General features: G+C 35.3%; 2 protein-coding genes across 3 annotated transcripts; both read right to left on the minus strand.

Moving 5' to 3' along the window:
- Window positions 1-1,934: 1,934 nt before the first annotated feature.
- On the minus strand, window positions 1,935-6,704 carry LOC145612074 (F-box/FBD/LRR-repeat protein At1g13570-like). 2 transcript variants are annotated; one of them, XM_081667548.1, is made up of 4 exons: window positions 6,578-6,704; window positions 3,443-4,301; window positions 3,186-3,344; window positions 1,935-2,706 (listed from the first exon to the last, which is right to left on the minus strand). In XM_081667548.1, exons 2-4 carry the CDS (start codon window positions 4,289-4,291, stop codon window positions 2,401-2,403), a joined length of 1,314 nt encoding a protein of 437 aa, XP_081523674.1. In that variant the 5' UTR covers window positions 4,292-4,301; window positions 6,578-6,704; the 3' UTR covers window positions 1,935-2,400. The 2 variants fall into 2 exon arrangements, with proteins under 2 accessions (XP_081523674.1, XP_081523604.1); XM_081667478.1 differs by having other exon boundaries at window positions 6,566-6,699.
- A 2,882-nt stretch (window positions 6,705-9,586) lies between these two features.
- Window positions 9,587-10,117, minus strand: LOC145636640 (F-box/FBD/LRR-repeat protein At1g13570-like). The gene has a single exon (XM_081688209.1). The coding sequence runs from the start codon at window positions 10,115-10,117 to the stop codon at window positions 9,587-9,589; it is 531 nt and encodes a 176-aa protein (XP_081544335.1).
- Between the last annotated feature and the right edge of the window lie 8,613 nt (window positions 10,118-18,730).

The following is an 18,730-nucleotide window of genomic DNA, read 5'->3' on the forward strand; positions in this document are numbered from 1 at the left end:
TTGTTCTCTATCTCGACGTTGTGCTCTACATCTTCGAGGGTTTTTGCTGGAGATATTTTCGGTGATCACGCGGTGTCTTGTGCCGGTATTGTGGGTATTAAACATCGGCATAATGTTGTTCGGGATACCCTTGTTGATGTTTGCTATAGTTCTGGGATTTCAGCAAGAAAAGAGGTTGACATTGGGTTGGCCGGAGGGAACGACGAGGCCCTCAGACCCGCGGATGTGTTACTTTATTCATGGGATCGTGGTCGCGATGTCTGTGTTGATTTGACAGGGTCTTCTCCTTTGACACAGTCAGGGCTATCTGACTTCATTCCTGGGCGGGTTGTGGCTGATGCAGCTCATCGAAAGCGGGTTAAGTATGAAGCTCGATATCAGACGATTGGATATGGTTTCATTCCCTTCTCCTTTTCTTCGCTTGGGGAATTAGAGAAAGAGGTTGTTGCGTTACTGAAGCGGATTCAGAGGTTCTCGACGACGCAAGACATTGGGGCTCGTGATGCAGCTCATATCTTCACTAGGGTAGGATTTACAATAGCTAGAGGAGTGGGGGGCCAGATTGTATTTCGGCTTCCCACTAATTTATTGTAGGTTGTATGACTTTTATAATAATAATAATAATAATAATAATAATAATGTACATTTTACTGTATTATAATGTACATTGTATTATATTCTAATGAACACATATGTTATAATGTTGGTTACATATTTTATGTACATTGTATTATTTGCATCATATAAGTATATGAAAAAAGAACATTTTACTATATTTTAATGTACATTGTATTATTTGGATCTACAACTTTTTCTAAATTTGTCTATTTGCTTGCTTTCTTCTTCCAAAATATATTAATCGGTTGATCTTCTTCAAGAATTTCATTTTATTTCTCATTGCAACAACAAAATTATATCAAAATCGCAATTAATTTTCAATAAAATCAAATATTACAATTTTCAATCAAATTTATAAAAAACAAACACTCAAACTCAAACTCAAAATAAACAAGTATGAATGTCAAATAAACAAGTATAAATGTCGAATTTGGTCTTACTTTTCGTTTTATTTGTCATCTTGAACAATCTTGGGCTCAAAATTTCGAATTTCTTGAAATTTTGTTTGAGGTTTGAGGAATTTAAATGGGTTTGAAATTTTGTTTGGAGAGATAAAGTGAACTTTTGGTAAAAAAAAATTGAAATGATTTGTAATTAATGTATGGTAAAAAAAATTAATTATAGTACTATTTATCTATTTCATTATACAAAATTTCTTTTAAAAAAAATATATATACAAAATTGTTGCATAAAATACTGATGTACATTACAAATGAACACTGTGTTCTTTTATGTATATGTCCATGTACATTAAAAATGACTACTATGTTCTTTTATAGGACCATGTTCATTAGAATATATCTGAATGTTCATTCCGCCTTTTTGTATTTTAGAGCGGATGCACCATGTGGATCGTACATCCGCCTCCACGAACCAACTATTGCATTCAATCACCCAAGTAACCATGAAATGTTCTTTTTGTAAAGATTTACCTTCTTTTGAAAACACATTCAATCACACATTCAAACACATGTTAGTTTGTCAAATTAAACACGGGTATGTTCTTTTTTCGACCATATTTTTTAAAATATGTTTAATGTTCTTTCCGGATCCACTATACTATTTTCATGTATTAAACTAATAATTCATTTTAACAATTCATGCTGGTGAGCACAAGAGATGTTTGTGCTTATATGTCAAGGAACTCAAACCATAGAAAATTGAAAATTAATACATTTTAGCAAATATGCTATTAATTGAAAATTAATTCATTTTAACATTCATGCGAAGTGAAAGCAATGTCTTATAACGCAAGATCTCAATCACAGATTCACAATGGCTTAAGAACTAAGTTTGTGGGCACAAGAGATGAGCAAAAGAGGCAATCCACGGTGCTAGAAATTGTTGCTAGCTTGTTCTATCATATAGAGAGCCTTTAGTGTTTAACGTGTTGCCATACAGTCAAACAGAGATAAGCAGTCCCTGATTACATAAAAGACTACTCTGGATGCCTTCAAATGTTCAAGTAAAAACGGCGAAGTGCATCAAATACAAGCCACAGATCATAAAACACACCTAATACAGCATAAATCTCTACACCACTGAATTTAAGGTACAAATGATTAGCAACATTTGTTCACTAGAGAGGAAAGCAGCTACTTAGATCACAAAAGATCACCAACTAGCCATATTATCCTAATAGTAGCAGTACATTTCCAGGTCATATCCAGATGTTACTAAAGTGTATCAAAAGATCGAAGGCAAACTTAGAACAAACTAATGCACATCAACATACCATTTTAGGGCTTGATGACCTCCTTCAATACAAAACGTTTGTGATGGTTACGATAAAGTGTATAAACAAACTTTCTCTGTGTTGATAATAACCTCGACATCTGCTGAGGCTCGACGATATCTCGTGGTCTCCATGGCAAAATTAAACTTTTCAACAGCTCCTCCCATTTCCTTACTGAGTTCAATTGTCATTTCTTCCAGCGAAGGAGAAAATGCTAGTAGATACTTTATCAGCTGTAACTCACCTATCAGCCCACGGATACCAAAAAGTTGTACATTTTTAAGGCAAGGAAGGATGCAAGAATCTTCAGGCTGAATTGAAGGCAGATCAGAGACTTCCCTTTGCTTTGATGCCTAGATTTCATAGAGATACAAGATTACATATGTCATTAAAGAATGTGTTGAACTAATAAACTTACAAGAAATATAGAAAGAATGAAACAATAATAACACTCTTATTGAATTTATCTACTCAACTTGCAATACTTTACATAATTTATAGAAAAGTAACCAACTAAATATAGGAAGATAATATCATGATCACATGATGAAAATAAATACCTAAATAATCTTTCTACTAACAGCACTAACATATTGACTCCTAACTCTTAGTTAAGCGCGAAACAAGCTAAGTACTAACCATTACATTAGGAACTTAATCAACCATTTCGAAGGAATAAACTCAACAAAATGAATAAGCTGATGAGTGGAAGAAAATTTTTAAAATACTTGACGTATGTATAATGTATTAGCAGAATAAATAAAATTAGAAGATTACTTGAAGGAAATAGGGGACTTGCAAAGAAGCGTGCAGAAAAACTGTGAAAACTTACTTTGATGTATAGTTGCTCTAAGTGAGGGGAGCTCACCAATAAGCAAAGAGCAAGAGATATTGCTGACTGATAATAAAGTGGTATCCCTTCTAGTTTGAGAGTTCGCAGCCGATCCAATTCCTTTGGAAATTGTGTGGGAAATTCAGAACTCTCAATACGCTGCAAATTAAACATAAGATTCTTAAACAGCCTATATAACAATTAAAGAAAATTTAATAATTTGTTGCTACATACACTTTTAAGATCATTTTACCTACCCTCCAAAAGCTGTTGCTTAACACAAGCTTCTCAACATTAGTCAAGCAAATGAAGATCTCATTCATGTGTCTGTTGTGTTCGAATGTTTGAATATCCAGGGTCAGTGAGGTTAACACTTTGGTTCCTTTCAGATATAATTTAGAAACCAGGCCTTTCAGACATAGGTCCTTCATATTTGGAGCATGAATAGTCAAATTAGCTTGTGGCTCAAGGATATACAAGTAGAGGCTTTGAAGTTGTGGGCATTTAGAAATAAGAGTTTCCAAAACTTTGACTGCTACACAAGTGACTGAAGAATAATAGCTGAACTCCATCTTTAGACTAATAAGGCTTGGAAAACCTTTAAATGTTGGAGGAAGAGCGAGTAGTTTGCATTCCTTAAGTGTCAAATGTGTCAAGCCCACACAAGAGAACAAACTAGTAGGTAAGAACTTTTCTGGACCTCGATCATCCACTAGAGTGAAATCCTGAACACCATGAGCTCGAACATACCTTATCCATTGGCACAAGTCTGTTTCTTTTGGAAACCAAGCAGGAAGGTAAAGAACAAACTTCCATATTGGTCCAACATGATTGAGTAGAATATCATTGACAGTTTTTGAGTATACCAATGAAATGTCAGCAGTTTTGGTTTTAAGCTTCAGGATGCTAGAAAAAAATCTCTTATCAAGTATAAGCTGTGAAATCGAAGACCATTTTTGCCTCCAATGACTAGATAGGATGCTCATTCTTGCTGCCTCTTCCAGAGGTAAGCATTCTAGGATCTGTTGTGTTACATTTTGAGGCAAGTTGCTGATTCTATCAGTAGTAATTTTGATGCGCTTTCTTGGTAACCGAACTGCTGACATGTTGATGAACCTAAGACATACACAGGTGTGGTAAACAATGTAAAAATAAATTAGAAGTGGGATTTCAAAGCATAATAATTTTAGAGTAACAGAGTAAGGATCACATTTAATGAAGTAACAAGCACAGAGTAATATCGCTCGCCTCTTCTTATTACGGGGCTTCAATGTTTAACCAATTCAGGCTCCTTGAATCCTTAAATATAACAGAAATTAGTCAAACTACTCACCTTAAGAAAGGTAAAGTATCTTTCAATTTCCTCTTTCCTATACAATGCTCCTCTTTAAAAAATTCTAACATGATCTACGGTCTACCTAAGATTCTTTCAAATTTAGCTTATATTTTCTGAAATTGAAAAGGAAACAGTAGGTGTTACAAGTACATTATTGTCCATCTCTTTATATCAACTACCTAGTTCACAGCATTCTCTCACCACCAAATTCTGTTTTTTCCTTCAATCCTTCCCAAAAAACTACATATTTAAAATTTTAGAAGACTTGATAAGTTAATTGTTCCTTAGCTTGATGAAACAAGAACACAATTAAGGTTTCCCACTGGTCCACTGCATCAATGACAAACTTTCTCTATTTTAAATATGAAGACCTGGTAGGAACTCTAGAAATCTAAAATTAATACCACCCTCCTGATTGTTGCAATACTGAAAAGATAATATATCTAAGTTTAATACGACTCTTGAAGGCAAGAAAACCACGAGATGACTGCTTTGTGATCGATAGATGGTAATGAACATTTATGATGACGAGGTATTTATTGAAGAAATTTTATTAACATTGTAATGAGCATGGTTTCCATAAAAAATTACACAGAGATCCATTACTTCCCTGATAATTAATGACTGCTTACCAATGACACTTTAAGATCATTCCCAGCTTTAACTGTGATAAAAATATACTGTCACTCAGCCCAACAACAGATCCCTAGTCTTCACCAACAATACCCCCCCTCCTCACACACACTGACACACACAGAAGGAAAAAAAAAAAAGCTAATTAATTAAAAAGAAATTGATTTTCAAATTGGTTACTACTAGTGTTATAATCAACTAATATAGCTACATTCATAAGGCAATACATTCTCATGCTGATATACTTTTACCCGCATATTCATACAAGATGTAAATGAACCAATGAGGTCTTTGGACAAAGATAGTGGATTGTGTTTAATAGATCATAGGTTGAACTGCCTGTCATTTTGTAATTTGTACCTTGTTATATACTGACATTTATAAAACCAGTGTATACCCAAATCCGATTAAGATAAATACGAGTATATGATACAACTGATACCCCGATTCGAATTAGACTGACATTCACTACTTTCTGAAATAAATATCTCAACACTTTACAGTAAAAATAATCTTTAATCAGCCAATCCAAATTTAACAGACCACCATCAACCAAAAGGCAGTATCAACTTGACAAATATTAGTAAAATCCTTCAGTTCCAGCAGTAGAAAAACTCAGAGCCCCAATATTAGAAAATTTCAAGGACAAAATTCACCAAAGTTTATTTTAAATCATCACAACACATAATTTTTATCTTAATTACTTCGTATATGACAAACATAGACTACGGCCATGTTTGGTAAATGGCTTTTTGGTGGCTTTTTGGCTTTTTTATGAGGTCAAACAGCTAAAAAAATGTGTTTGGTAATTGGCTTTTTAGCCAGTGAAAAAGCTGGCTTTTAAGCCAAAATGAAAAAGCTGCTTTGAGTAGCTTTTTTGTTGGCTTTTGGCTTGTTGGCCCACAAATTATCTAATAAACAGCCAACTACCAACAATTAATTTACCAAACACTTTTATAAACAGCCAGCTTTAACAGCCAATTTCAAAAGTCATTATAAACAGCCAAACATACCAGCTGGTCAAACAAGCCAAGTGAACCAGCCAACAATCAACCGCCAACAGCCACTTGCCAAACAAGGCTTACGTCAAACACTCAAAAAAAATTAAATTAAACTAAAAACACCAAATTTCTACCATAATTAGCAAGATCAAAACTTTAACAAAAGAGCCCAAGTTATGGGTATGAAAGCATTTTACTTTATTACGGCAAAAAAAAAAAAAAAAAAAATCAATTCAGGGTTAAAACAAATTGGTAATCACTCAAAATTGAAGCCCAAAAATGGAAGTTAAGTCAAAATAAAAGCAAAATTATCAATTCAAAGTTGAAACAAAAATGGTAATCACTCAAAATTGAAGCCCTAGGAATGGAAAATAACTCAAAATTAAAGCAAAATTGAGGAAAAATATTACCGAGAGACGTACTGTCGTAGTGTTGTGCAGCTAGCAATTGGCTATTTGGCGAAATCGATCAAAGAAGGATAGACGAAATCAGCTGATAAAGTAAAAGAGTAACCGTGGCAACGAAGAGAAACAACAAACTTCAAGAAGCCATTTATTAGAGAAGTGTCTAGAATATAGAGAGATCTAAGCTTTTATAGTACCTCTACATTTTTACTATCTCCGTTACAGATTATGTGCAACGATCAGACATTTTTCCTCTCTGCTTTATGTCAAATAGTTGCATATAATTTGTAATAGTGGTAGTATTTTTATTTTTGGACAGATTCACATCCATTTCTCATTAATTTATTCCTTTTTTTTTTTTTTACCTTCAACTAACACAACAATTCCCTTTAAAAAAAAACAAATTTTGACAAGATAAAAGTATAATTGTCTTAAGTTAAAAGTATTGTAATATTGTAATTATGGTGAAAACAAAGAATAAAGTACAAATATGGTCCCTAAACTATTGTATATGTACATTTTTTGTCTTTTCACTATCTCGAGTGTAATTTTAGTCCCTCAACTTGTTAACCACCCGTTGTGGTGTTTCTAACCAAATATTTTAGGGATTAATTTAGTAATTCTAGCTAGTCAGCAATGGATTAGGGAGGAGGGCTAAAATCAAGATGGGGAAAGGGGACGGAGGAGGGCTCAAATCGAAACGGGAAATGGAAGGGTGGTTGGGACGGGCTAGGGGCCAAGATCATATACATACCCTTGTTAATCTGATGATTATTAATTTCGTCAATCACTACGGTTAATTATGAACCGAAACCACACTAAATATATTCCTTTATCCCTGAAATCACCCACATTTCTTTTTTCCACTCCCAAAACCACTCTAAATTTCCTTTTTCCATCCTCAAAATAAACATACGAATATGATTAAGGAACTTTAGAGTGGTTTCGGAGACTTGGAAAAATGAGAGGAGTGGTTTGAGATGAGGAGGAAAGATCTAAGGTGGTTTCGAGCGATGTATAATTAACTAAATTTCACTCATCTTATTTTCATTAGGGGTATATGATTAATTTTTGTAACAACTTAGGGGTATATGGTGAATTTGAAAAATTTCATAGGTATATGGTGAATAAACAAAAAAAACTCAAGACTATATGGTGAAAAATTCGTAAATAATAAAAAATGAGATTATTTTAGGCAGATGAGCCAAATTTCGAATTGTTTTGAGCAATTTTTCTAAAAAAAAAGAAACATTAATTAATCAACATTGAATTACGTAAACAAAACCAGGTATATGTGTTAAAGAAAATCGTGCAAGTAGGAGAAAATACAAGTTTATCAATATGATAAACAAAATTTGTTTATCAAATGGCAAAATTGTAAATAAATCAACAACTTTTTATTAAATATAGGTCTCACTGTTGTTGATATATTTTCGAAAATGCCCTGATTACTGGGTATTTATGTTGTTTTATATACCATTTTGCCATTTGATAAACAAATTTTGTTTATCAAATTGATTAACTGGGGCTTCCTCGTGCAAGTAGTACTTGTATTAGGTAGGTGGGGTTAGAATTAATAATTAATAATAAAAATTAAATAATAAATTGTATACGGAGTAAAAGTAATAAAGTGATAGTGGATAAAAGTAATGAATATGAGAGAAGATGAATATTAAAGATGTGAGTGGGGTAAAAGTGAGGCCCATGTGAGGTAAAAAATGTAATAAAATAACTAGTTATTAGCCCGGGCGATACCCCGATACATCGTAAATTTATAATTAAATTTGATCAAAATTAATAAAAAGGATTAATGTTAAACAATACGGATTATTAATAAGTGAGTGAAATATATACGGAGTAATAATCTATATGAACTTTCATTAATATATATTTAAAATAAGCATGACAAATTTAAATTTGGATGTTATGCATATGAAGAGTTTTTGATGAAAATTAAACATTATTTTATACATATGAAGAGTTTTTTTTATATATATAATTAAAGTTATGGAGTTTTAATTAATGCCGATGGAATCAATTTATATTGGGGAAAGACTTGACACGTAGGATTCCACCTCACACACATATGTCACCTAGTCATGTTGAGGGAAGGGTGACACATGGTGCGACCATGTTGTTCCCTTGGGTTTTAATAATATTATAATTATAGATGTGAGGCATCTATACTTATTACCTCATATTATTATACTTTTTAAATACTAAAAATTATTCCTAAAATAGTTTATGTGTCACGTCATTCTTTCCTTAATAAACATTGTGCCCTGGGTTTCGAACACTAAACCTTAAGGAAACAAGATTAAACACTTTGCCATCTTAGCCGCCAATAATAAATCATTTCATCTTTATAAATAAATACTTCCTCCGTTCTTTTATTATTGCACCACTTGCCTTTTTAGGAAGTTTCACAAATATTGCACCATTTCCTCTTTAGGAAAAAAATTATTTGTGTTCACACTACAAATACCCAACATACCCTTGCTTTTTCACACTTACTTTTTAGTTTATCAATATGTCACATGGGCAATTTTGTATTTTTATCTTTCTCTCTCTTACTTTTTTCCACTAGCAAAATATTTGACCCGCCAACGAATTACAGGACAACTACCGGGCTACACAGCTGAACACACAAAAGAGGACTTTCGATAAATAGGCTCACTAGATCACCAAACTTCGAGGACACATGAGGGAACCTGTCCCACACATAACACCTGTATTGTCCCAGCCGAACCGTCCGCTCTGATACCACTTGTTAAGGCCGCCGCATAAGTTTACACACCCACTATGATGATATTGTCCGCTTTGGGCTGACCAAGCCCGCAAGGATTGTTTTTGGACACAATCCAAAAGGCCTCATACTAGTGTAGTGAACATCTCATTAATAAGGAGCTCTCCTCCTCCTTATTTCTTCCATATGGGACTCGGGATGCATATTTCCAACAATGCAATGAACAAGCCACCTAATTGAGCATAGATCTCTACAAAACTAAAGGTTACAACCGTCTATTTTCAAAGAAGAAATTCACAAAATGATTCCACGGGTTCCAATAATGTTCCTTCTTTTAATTCACGAGTCAAATGTGTCAACATTGAACATGAGAACAAACACGAAGGCGAATTCTTCCGCAGAATGGCATGAAGCTCCAGAGAGAATTCCTTGACACCATTAGCACAAACATATCGTATCCACGTGTATGTTTCTCGCGAGAACCAAGAGGGAACATAAAACACAAACTTATGAATCGGTCCAACGTGATTAAGAAGTATATTGTTGACAGCATTTGTGTAAATCGATGAGATATCTGCTGGTTCATTTCTTCCCTCTGTAATGCTGTTACAGAATGACTCGTCAAGTATAAGCTGTGGAATGGAAGCCCATATAAACCTCCAATGTTGCGCCAACACGCTTGTCTTAGCGGCTTCTTGTAGTGTTAAACATTCTAGGATTCTATGCGTTAATTCCAGAGGCAAGTTGCTGATTCGATCAGCAACTATCTCACAGCTTTTCTTCTTTATAGCAGCCCCAACAACCACAGACATACTATCAATTGATTTTAGAAATGATGATTGTAGTTAAGCAAAGAAAACTTTTTTTTTGACGAGTAACTAAAGAGAATTTTTTTTTTGAAGGAAAACTAAAGAGAACTTAATAAAAGGATGTTGTGAGATTATTGCTAGAGTTAGAAAAATTGAAGGGTTTGAGTTATGTATGGACTATTTCCAATAAATTGGAGTAGTGTTCACGATTACCATTAGTTAAATAGTCACACCTTTTCTCTTCAGTCTTCACTCATACTTGGCTTGAAAAAGTGTGATTATTTATTTTATGGAGCATTAAATTAAGGATAAACGTTTGGATGATTGCATAGTAAGTTTGACTCATAATTGCATCATTTGACAATACTACGAAGTACTCCCTCCGTCCCAAAAAGAACGACCCATTTGACCAAAACTTTGTCCCAAAAAGAATGACCCATTTGCATTAAAACACCACCAATTTGCAACAATATTTGTGCAAAATTAGCTTCCCCATATAAAAATTTCATTTTCCATGTTATTTTTGTTAGGGGTCCAGCCCAAGTTATGGTAAAATGTTCATTATTTTGGTCTTCATGAATGGCCCAAATTGCATTACATTTTACTTAATATTATGAGTCCATCTTGGGGCTTATTTTTTGGTGGCTTGTTTAGCAAGCTTGTCAAGGGTAATTCTTGCTAAGAGTGGCCAGCAAGTGCAGTAGGAGCACTAGAACAAAACACACACAAAAGTGAGGGTTTTGAGGGAAGGTGGTCTTCGGATTTTCAGGGACAGCTTTCAGAGATTTGTCCGTCACCGGAAATTCCACCGTTGGATCGTCTCCAAATTTTGACAGCTTACTCCTGACATAAAGGGCTTCATTTTGGACGGTTGGATCGTCGTTTTAAGGTCTGGTTTGGTCAGAATCTGCTTCGGACAGAACTGCTATTTTTTTGGGTGAATTCTACTCTTTTGCTCTCTAATTTTGATCTCTTGTTGTTTGTTGTTGTTGGTGGGTTGTTAAACCTTTTGTAGACTGATTTGGGTTTATTTTACCCTCAATTATCAATAAGAGAAGCTAGGGTGGACTCCTTAAACGGTCCCGTGGTTTTTATCCTTCACATCGAAGGGGTTTTCCACGTATAATCTGTGTGTGTTGATTCTTGTTGTTTCTTCCGATTATTGTTCGTATTGTTGTTCATTTGCTACTGCCCTATTGCTGTCTTGGTGTTGCTATATTGGTTTTGTGAGTAATTGGTTTGATTGGATTGAATTTGAGTTGATTGTCTTGTGTGTGACATAGTGGGTGTCGTAGTGACCCCTTTCCGATCCTTACAACTTGGTATCAGAGCCGGAATTTAATTTGTCACAGTATGGAGTCGACTAGTGGTAGTTCGATGGTTAAATTGACATCAACCAATTATTCAATTTGGAGACCTATGATGGAAGATTTGTTATATTGTAAAGACTTACATGAACCAATAGAAACAACCACAAAGACTAATGGTAGCATTGTTAAACCAACAAAACCTGAAAAGATGGATGATAAAGATTGGGTAAATTTGAAAAGGAAGACTTTAGGGACTATTAGACAATGGATTGATATTAGCATATTCAACCATGTGTCACAAGAGTCCGACCCATATGATTTGTGGAAGAAACTTGAAGGTCTTTATGAGAGGAAGACCGCTCATAACAAAGCTTCATTGATTAAGAAACTTGTTAATTTGAAATTGAAGGGTGGAAAGTCAGTTTCTGAGCATCTTAATGACTTCCAGGATATTATTAACAAGTTGACTACTATGAAGATTGTTCTTGATGATGAATTGCAAGCTTTGTTCTTATTGAGTTCTTTGCCAGATAGCTGGGAAACTTTGGTTGTGACTATTAGTAACTCTGCTCCGAAGGGTGTGATATCATTGGATGTGATCAAAGAGAGCATGTTCAATGAAGAAATCAGAAGAAAGGAGATGGGAGTTGATAATTCACAAGCTCTTGTTATTGAGAACAGAGGAAGAGGCAAGAGTAGGGGTCCCAAAGGTCGTGATAACTCAAAGAGTAGGTCCAAATCCAGTGATGGAAGAAATGTGACTACGTGCAACTACTGCAAGAAGCCTGGTCATATCAAGAAGTATTGTTTCCGTTTGAAAAAGGAACAAAGAAAGAAGAATGATTCACAGAAAGAGGGAGATGATAAAAACACTGCAGCAACAACTTCTAAGAGTGATGATGAGGTCACTTTGATTTGTGCAACTAGTGAGTGTCATCATGTTGATAGTTCAGACACAGAGTGGCTCGTAGATACAGGGGCTTCATACCATTGTGTTCCCAGGAGAGAGTACTTCATAAACTACAAGTCTGGTGACTTTGGTAGTGTGAAGATGGGAAATCAGAGCTCAGCAAGCATTGTTGGGTTAGGTGATATTCGTGTGAAGACAAGTCTTGGGTGTGTGCTTACATTGAGGAATGTGCACCATATTCCAGATCTACGCCTTAATTTGTTGTCTGCTAATTTTCTTGATTTAGAGGGCTTCCAACATACTTTTGGTGATGGTAAGTGGAAGTTGTCTAAGGGTTCGATGGCAGTTGCTCGAGGCGAGTTGTGTTGCTCTTTGTATAAGACATACTTGACTGTATGTTCTGGTGAGCTGAATGCAGTTGAAGAGAAGAATTCTCCTAATCTGTGGCATCGAAGATTAGGACATATGAGTGACAAGGGATTGAAACTTTTAGCAGGTAAAGCATTGATTCCTGTTGATAAAACTGTTTCTCTTGACCCTTATGATCATTGTTTAGCAGGAAAGCAACATAAAGCTTCTTTTTTCTAGGAAGTCTACTAGAAAGCAAGCCAAGTTGGAGTTAGTACACTCCGATGTTTGTGGTCCCATTGAAGTTGAATCTCTTGGTGGCAATAGATATTTTGTCACTTTCATTGATGATGCTACTCGAAGAACTTGGGTGTATATGTTGAAGACAAAAGGCTAAGTGTTCGAGGTCTTCCAGAAATTTCATGCCATGGTAGAAAGAGAGACAGAAAGAAAGCTGAAGCGTCTCCGAACTGATAATGGTGGTGAGTATACTTCGAAAGAGTTCAAGCATTATTGCTCACAGCATGGCATTAGACATGAGAAGACAGAGCCCGGTACACCACAACACAATGGAGTTGCAGAAAGGATGAACAGAACCATTGTGGAGAAAGTGAGATGTATGCTTAGAATGTCTGATCTTCCTAAGACATTCTGGGCTGAAGCAGTTCAGTGTGCCGTGTATTTGATCAACCGTTCTCCATCAGTTCCTCTTGGTCTTGACATTCCAGATAGAGCATGGAAGGGGTGTGATCCTTCATATTCACACTTAAGAGTCTTTGGATGCAAGGCATTCATGCATGTGCCGAAAGATCAGAGATCGAAGCTTGATTCCAAAACCAACCCATGTGTTTTTGTTGGCTATGGTGATGAAGAGTATGGTTTCAGACTATATGATCCTGAAAAGAAGAAGGTTGTGAGAAGCAGAGATGTAGTATTCTTTGAGCATGAGAAGGGTGCAGATCTTCTGAGTACAAGGTATACTCCTACTTCAGAATTGACTTTTGATACTACTGATGATGTTTCTTCTCCTATACCTCCTGTAAATCAACCAGCATATGAGAATGTTAAGGAGAATCATGAAGATGTTGGTGAGGTACAACCTGATGGTGATGTACCAGTTCATGATGAGGATGGTGTTCATGATGATGGTGGTGGTGTTGATCTTGACGAGTCTTCATCAAATGAGGAAGAAGTTCATGAAGAAGAGGTTCATGAGCAGGGGGAGCAGCCTACCCTTCAAGTTGAGGATACACAGGTTCGAAGGTCAACTAGAGAGCGTAAACCTTCAACAAAGTATCCAAGCTCAGAGTTCATTCTACTCACTGAGGATGGAGAGCCAGAAAACTATCAAGAAGTGTTGTCTCTTGAAGAGAAAGATCTGTGTCTCGATGCAATGAAGGAAGAAATGGAGTCCTTACAGAAGAATGAAACTTATGAGTTGGTGATGCCTCCCAAGGGAAAGAAAGTCTTGAAAAACAGGTGGGTTTTCAAGAACAAGAAAGATGGTGAGAAGATAGTGAAGCGCAAAGCCAGATTGGTGGTAAAGGGATGCAACCAGAAAAAGGGCATTGACTTTGATGAGATCTTCTCTCCTGTTGTCAAAATGACTTCTATCAGAACTGTGCTGGGATTAGCTGCAAGTCTTGATCTTGAGTTGGAGCAACTTGATGTTAAAACTGCTTTTCTACATGGTGACTTGCATGAAGAAATCTACATGGAGCAACCTGAAGGATTTGAAGAGAAAGGGAAAGAAAAGTTTGTTTGCAAACTGAAAAAGAGTCTTTATGGGCTTAAACAGGCACCAAGGCAATGGTACAAGAAATTTGATTCGTTTATGACTAGTAATGGTTATAAACGAACTTTGGCAGATCCTTGTGTGTATATTAGAAAGTTCCCTGGAGGTAACTTCATCATCCTTCTTTTATATGTGGATGATATGCTGATAGTTGGACAAGATGCAGGAATGATTCAAAGTTTGAAGAAAGACTTGTCCAAGTCATTTGACATGAAAGACTTGGGTCCTGCAAAGCAAATCTTAGGCATGGAGATTGCTCGTGACAGGAAGGCTGGAAAGCTGTGGCTTTCACAAGAAAAGTATATTGAACGGGTGCTTGAAAGGTCCAATATGAAGCATGCCAAGCCTGTTAGTACTCCACTAGCAACACATTTCAAGCTAAGTAAGAGAGCTTGTCCTACAACAGAGAAGGAGAAAGAAAGTATGTCATCCATTCCTTACTCTTTTGCTGTTGGTTCTTTGATGTATGCTATGGTGTGTACTAGGCCAGATATCGCACATTCTGTGGGTTTAGTGAGCAGATACCTATCTAATCCGGGTAAGGCTCACTAGGAAGCAGGGAAGTGGATCTTCAGATACTTGCGTGGCACCTCCAAACTTTGCTTGTGTTATGGAGGTGGTAAACCTATTCTTGAAGGCTATACAGATGCTGACATGGCAGGTGATCTTGATAACAGAAAATCTACCTCAAGTTATGTGTTTACATTTTCAGGGGGAGCCATTTCATGGCAATCCAAGCTACAAAAATGTGTAGCATTGTCAACAACTAAGGCAGAGTACATTGCAGCTGTGGAAGCGGGTAAAGAGATGCTATGGCTTAAGAGGTTCCTTCGAGAGCTGGGTTTGAAGCAAGGAGAATATGTAGTACTTTGTGACAGTCAAAGTGCTATGGATTTGAGTAAAAATGCTATGTACCATGCTCGTACCAAGCATATTGATGTTCGATATCATTGGTTACGAGATGTGATTGAAGAGAAGCATTTGAAACTGGAGAAAGTCCACACTGACAAGAATGGTGCAGATATGTTAACAAAAGTAGTTCCCGGGAGCAAGCTTGATGTTTGTAGCAAGCTTGTGGGAATGAGCTTCATATGATGATTGAAGCGTGTTAGTCTTCCCCGTGTTGGGCTGGAGGGGGAGATTGTTAGGGGTCCAGCCCAAGTTATGGTAAAATGTTCATTATTTTGGTCTTCATGAATGGCCCAAATTGCATTATATTTTACTTACTATTATGAGTCCATCTTGGGGCTTATTTTTTGGTGGCTTATTTAGCAAGCTTGTCAAGGGTAATTCTTGCTAAGAGTGGCCAGCAAGTGCAGTAGGAGCAGTAGAACAAAACACACACAAAAGTGAGGGTTTTGAGTGAAGGTGGTCTTCGGATTTTCAGGGACAGCTTTCAGAGATTTGTCCGTCACCGAAAATTCCACCGTTGGATCGTCCCCAAATTTTGACAGCATACTCCTGACATCAAGGGATTCATTTTGGACAGTTGGATCGTTGTTTTGAGGTCTGGTTTGGTCAGAATCTGTTTCGGACAGAACTGCTATTTTTTTTGGGTGAATTCTACTCTTTTGCTCTCTAATTTTGATCTCTTGTTGTTTGTTGTTGTTGGTGGGTTGTTAAACCTTTTGTAGACTGATTTGGGTTTATTTTACAATCAATTATCAATAAGAGAAGCTAGGGTGGACTCCTTAAACGGTCCCGTGGTTTTTATCCTTCACATCGAAGGGGTTTTCCACGTATAATCTGTGTGTGTTGATTCTTGTTGTTTCTTCCGATTATTGTTGGTATTGTTGTTCATTTGCTACTGCCCTATTGCTTTCTTGGTGTTGCTATATTGGTTTTGTGAGTAATTGGTTTGATTGGATTGAATTTGAGTTGATTGTCTTGTGTGTGACATAGTGGGTGTCGTAGTGACCCCTTTCCGATCCTTACAATTTTATTACTTTCTCTCTCTATTTTTTTTACGAACCCCATGTAAATTTATCTTTCCAACATACTTTTACTTCTTTTTACTTAACTTCTTTAATACCCGCGTAATCAACCCAAATGGGTCGTTCTTTTTTGGACGAAGGGAGTACATAGTAAGTACTATAGCCTATAGGGTTAATTAACTACTCCATTCATTTCCAAAAGAAGGTTAATGGTTATTTTAAATGAATATTTCCTTCATAGAGTAGATATTTTACATGAAATTATCTCCAATTGGTAAAATATTTGCATATTCCCAAAAACATTTACTACATACTCCTCTACAATGCCTTAGTACTTGATAACTTGATATATGTGACATCTTTTAATCGTTGTTTTCCGGCTTTTCCCCTTTCTTATTTTCTTATTGTGTCAAACCATCAAATATGACCTTTTGAAAACAGAGGGAATATGAGTCAATTTAACACCTAATCTATAATTAAGCCTACGTTGGGTAAAAAAAGCACAATAGTCATCTATACAATATATAAAAAGATTCCATCCTAAAATTGTCCGTACATACAAAAAAAATTGAACACCAAACCTCATTACCATCTTAACTAGAAATAAATTACTTCCACCGTCCCCAAATATTTTTCCCACAGAAATTAAGTTTTTATGGAAAAGTAGTGAAAGTACATTAGAAAAGATAAAACTCAATAATTTGTAAGGAAAGTAGGGAGAGAATGTAAAAAAGTACATTAGTAAAAATAAAACCCCAATTATTATTGCAAAAGTATGTACTCGTAGTAAATTAAGAAAAAGTACATAGGGAAAGATAAACTTTAATTATAATTTAAGATGAAAAAAGTGAAATAAGAACATTTATGTTTTTAGGGCACTAAAAATAGCAAATGGGAAAATTATTTGGAGACAATGGGACCTCCATCCCCTTTTGATAGTCCCTTATAGACAAATTTTAGTCCCAAAATGTTTACCTCATTAGCTTTTTCCAACAACCATTAATATTAATTTTGTACTAGAATTCCCTCCAATTTGCTACAATACTTTTGCAAATTTAAATTTCTCATGTAAATTCTGTTTTCCCATGTACTTTTATTACTTTTCTCAATACTTTTTTGCATACCCAATGCAATTTACTTTTTCAATGTACTTTTACTATTCTTATTTGTGTTTATTAATTTTCGTGAAAATTGCCCATAAGAGACTATCAAAAGGGGACGGAAGGAGTATTAATCAACATTTATATATAAAAATACATGCAAGTATTATAATATACGAAATACAACAAAGTCAAACTAAAAATCCAAATTATGTTGTTGTCATTTTATTCTAATTTACTTACATTTAAAAAAAAAAAAAAAATCAACAAAACTAATGAAAGTGCCACATATTAGTTTTTAATCAGAAAATCGAAAAGGGGGGCAATGAGAGATTTCACAATAAACCAATAAAATTTACGGAATATTTTGTAATTTATGAACACTATGCAATTAACTAAACATTTACGAGGGAAGTTATTTCCAATTGATGTAGCCAAGGAGTCAAGGGCAATGATTTGACTATCCATCGAATGATAATAACGACGTGCCATTAATACTAGTAAACTATAATCCATACTTAAATTAGACTCTTCAATTTTTATTAAAATTAAAACCTATGGAGTTTTTTTTTCTATCCCCAACAATTTTACAAGCTATAATATATATTCACATTCCACTTCCTCTAATCATCAATTTTCATCACTTAAACCAATTGATAGCTTAATTGCCATTTGTGCTTTCTAATTTTTTTTTTTAAAAAAAGATTTAGAATGGAATTTGATCGAATCAGCAACTTGCCACTGGATTTAACATACAAAATCCTAGAATGCCTATCCTTACAAGAAGCCGCTAAGACAAGTGTATTGTCGAAATATTGGAGATTTAAATGAGCGTCGACTCCACAACTTATACTAGATATGCCATTTTTTAATAGCATCCATAAAAAAAATGAATATGTGGACATTTCATCGACATACTCTAATGCTGTCAACAACATACTTCTTAATCGTGTTGAGCCGATTTCGAAGTTTATGCTTTATATTCCCTATTGGTTTCCAAGAGAAACATACAAGTGGGTAAGGTATGTTTGTGCTAACGATGTCAAGGAACTCACTCTTAAGTATTGTATCACTCTGAGAAAGAATTTGCCTGAATGTTTGTTCACATGTTCGGGCTTGACTCAATTGACTCTCATCCAATGCACACTCCTCTCTCTTCCTACATCTTTTAAGGGCTTTCCATGTCTTATTTATCTTTATTTGGAAGCCCGCTTGGTCT

Source organism: Chenopodium album, chromosome 1, assembly GCF_948465745.1.
Source record: "Chenopodium album chromosome 1, dcCheAlbu1.1, whole genome shotgun sequence".
In the NCBI taxonomy this organism is placed as follows: Eukaryota; Viridiplantae; Streptophyta; class Magnoliopsida; order Caryophyllales; family Amaranthaceae; genus Chenopodium; species Chenopodium album.

Coding starts and splice junctions, on each gene's coding strand:
- LOC145636640 (XM_081688209.1), bottom strand. CDS start 10,117: ATGTCTGTGGTTGTTGGGGCTGCTATAAAGAAGAAAAGCTGTGAGATA.
- LOC145612074 (XM_081667548.1), bottom strand. CDS start 4,291: ATGTCAGCAGTTCGGTTACCAAGAAAGCGCATCAAAATTACTACTGAT. Junction 3,345..3,442: donor TAAGCAACAGCTTTTGGAGG/GTAGGTAAAATG, acceptor TTTAATTTGCAG/CGTATTGAGAGTTCTGAATT. Junction 2,707..3,185: donor TAGAGCAACTATACATCAAA/GTAAGTTTTCAC, acceptor TATGAAATCTAG/GCATCAAAGCAAAGGGAAGT.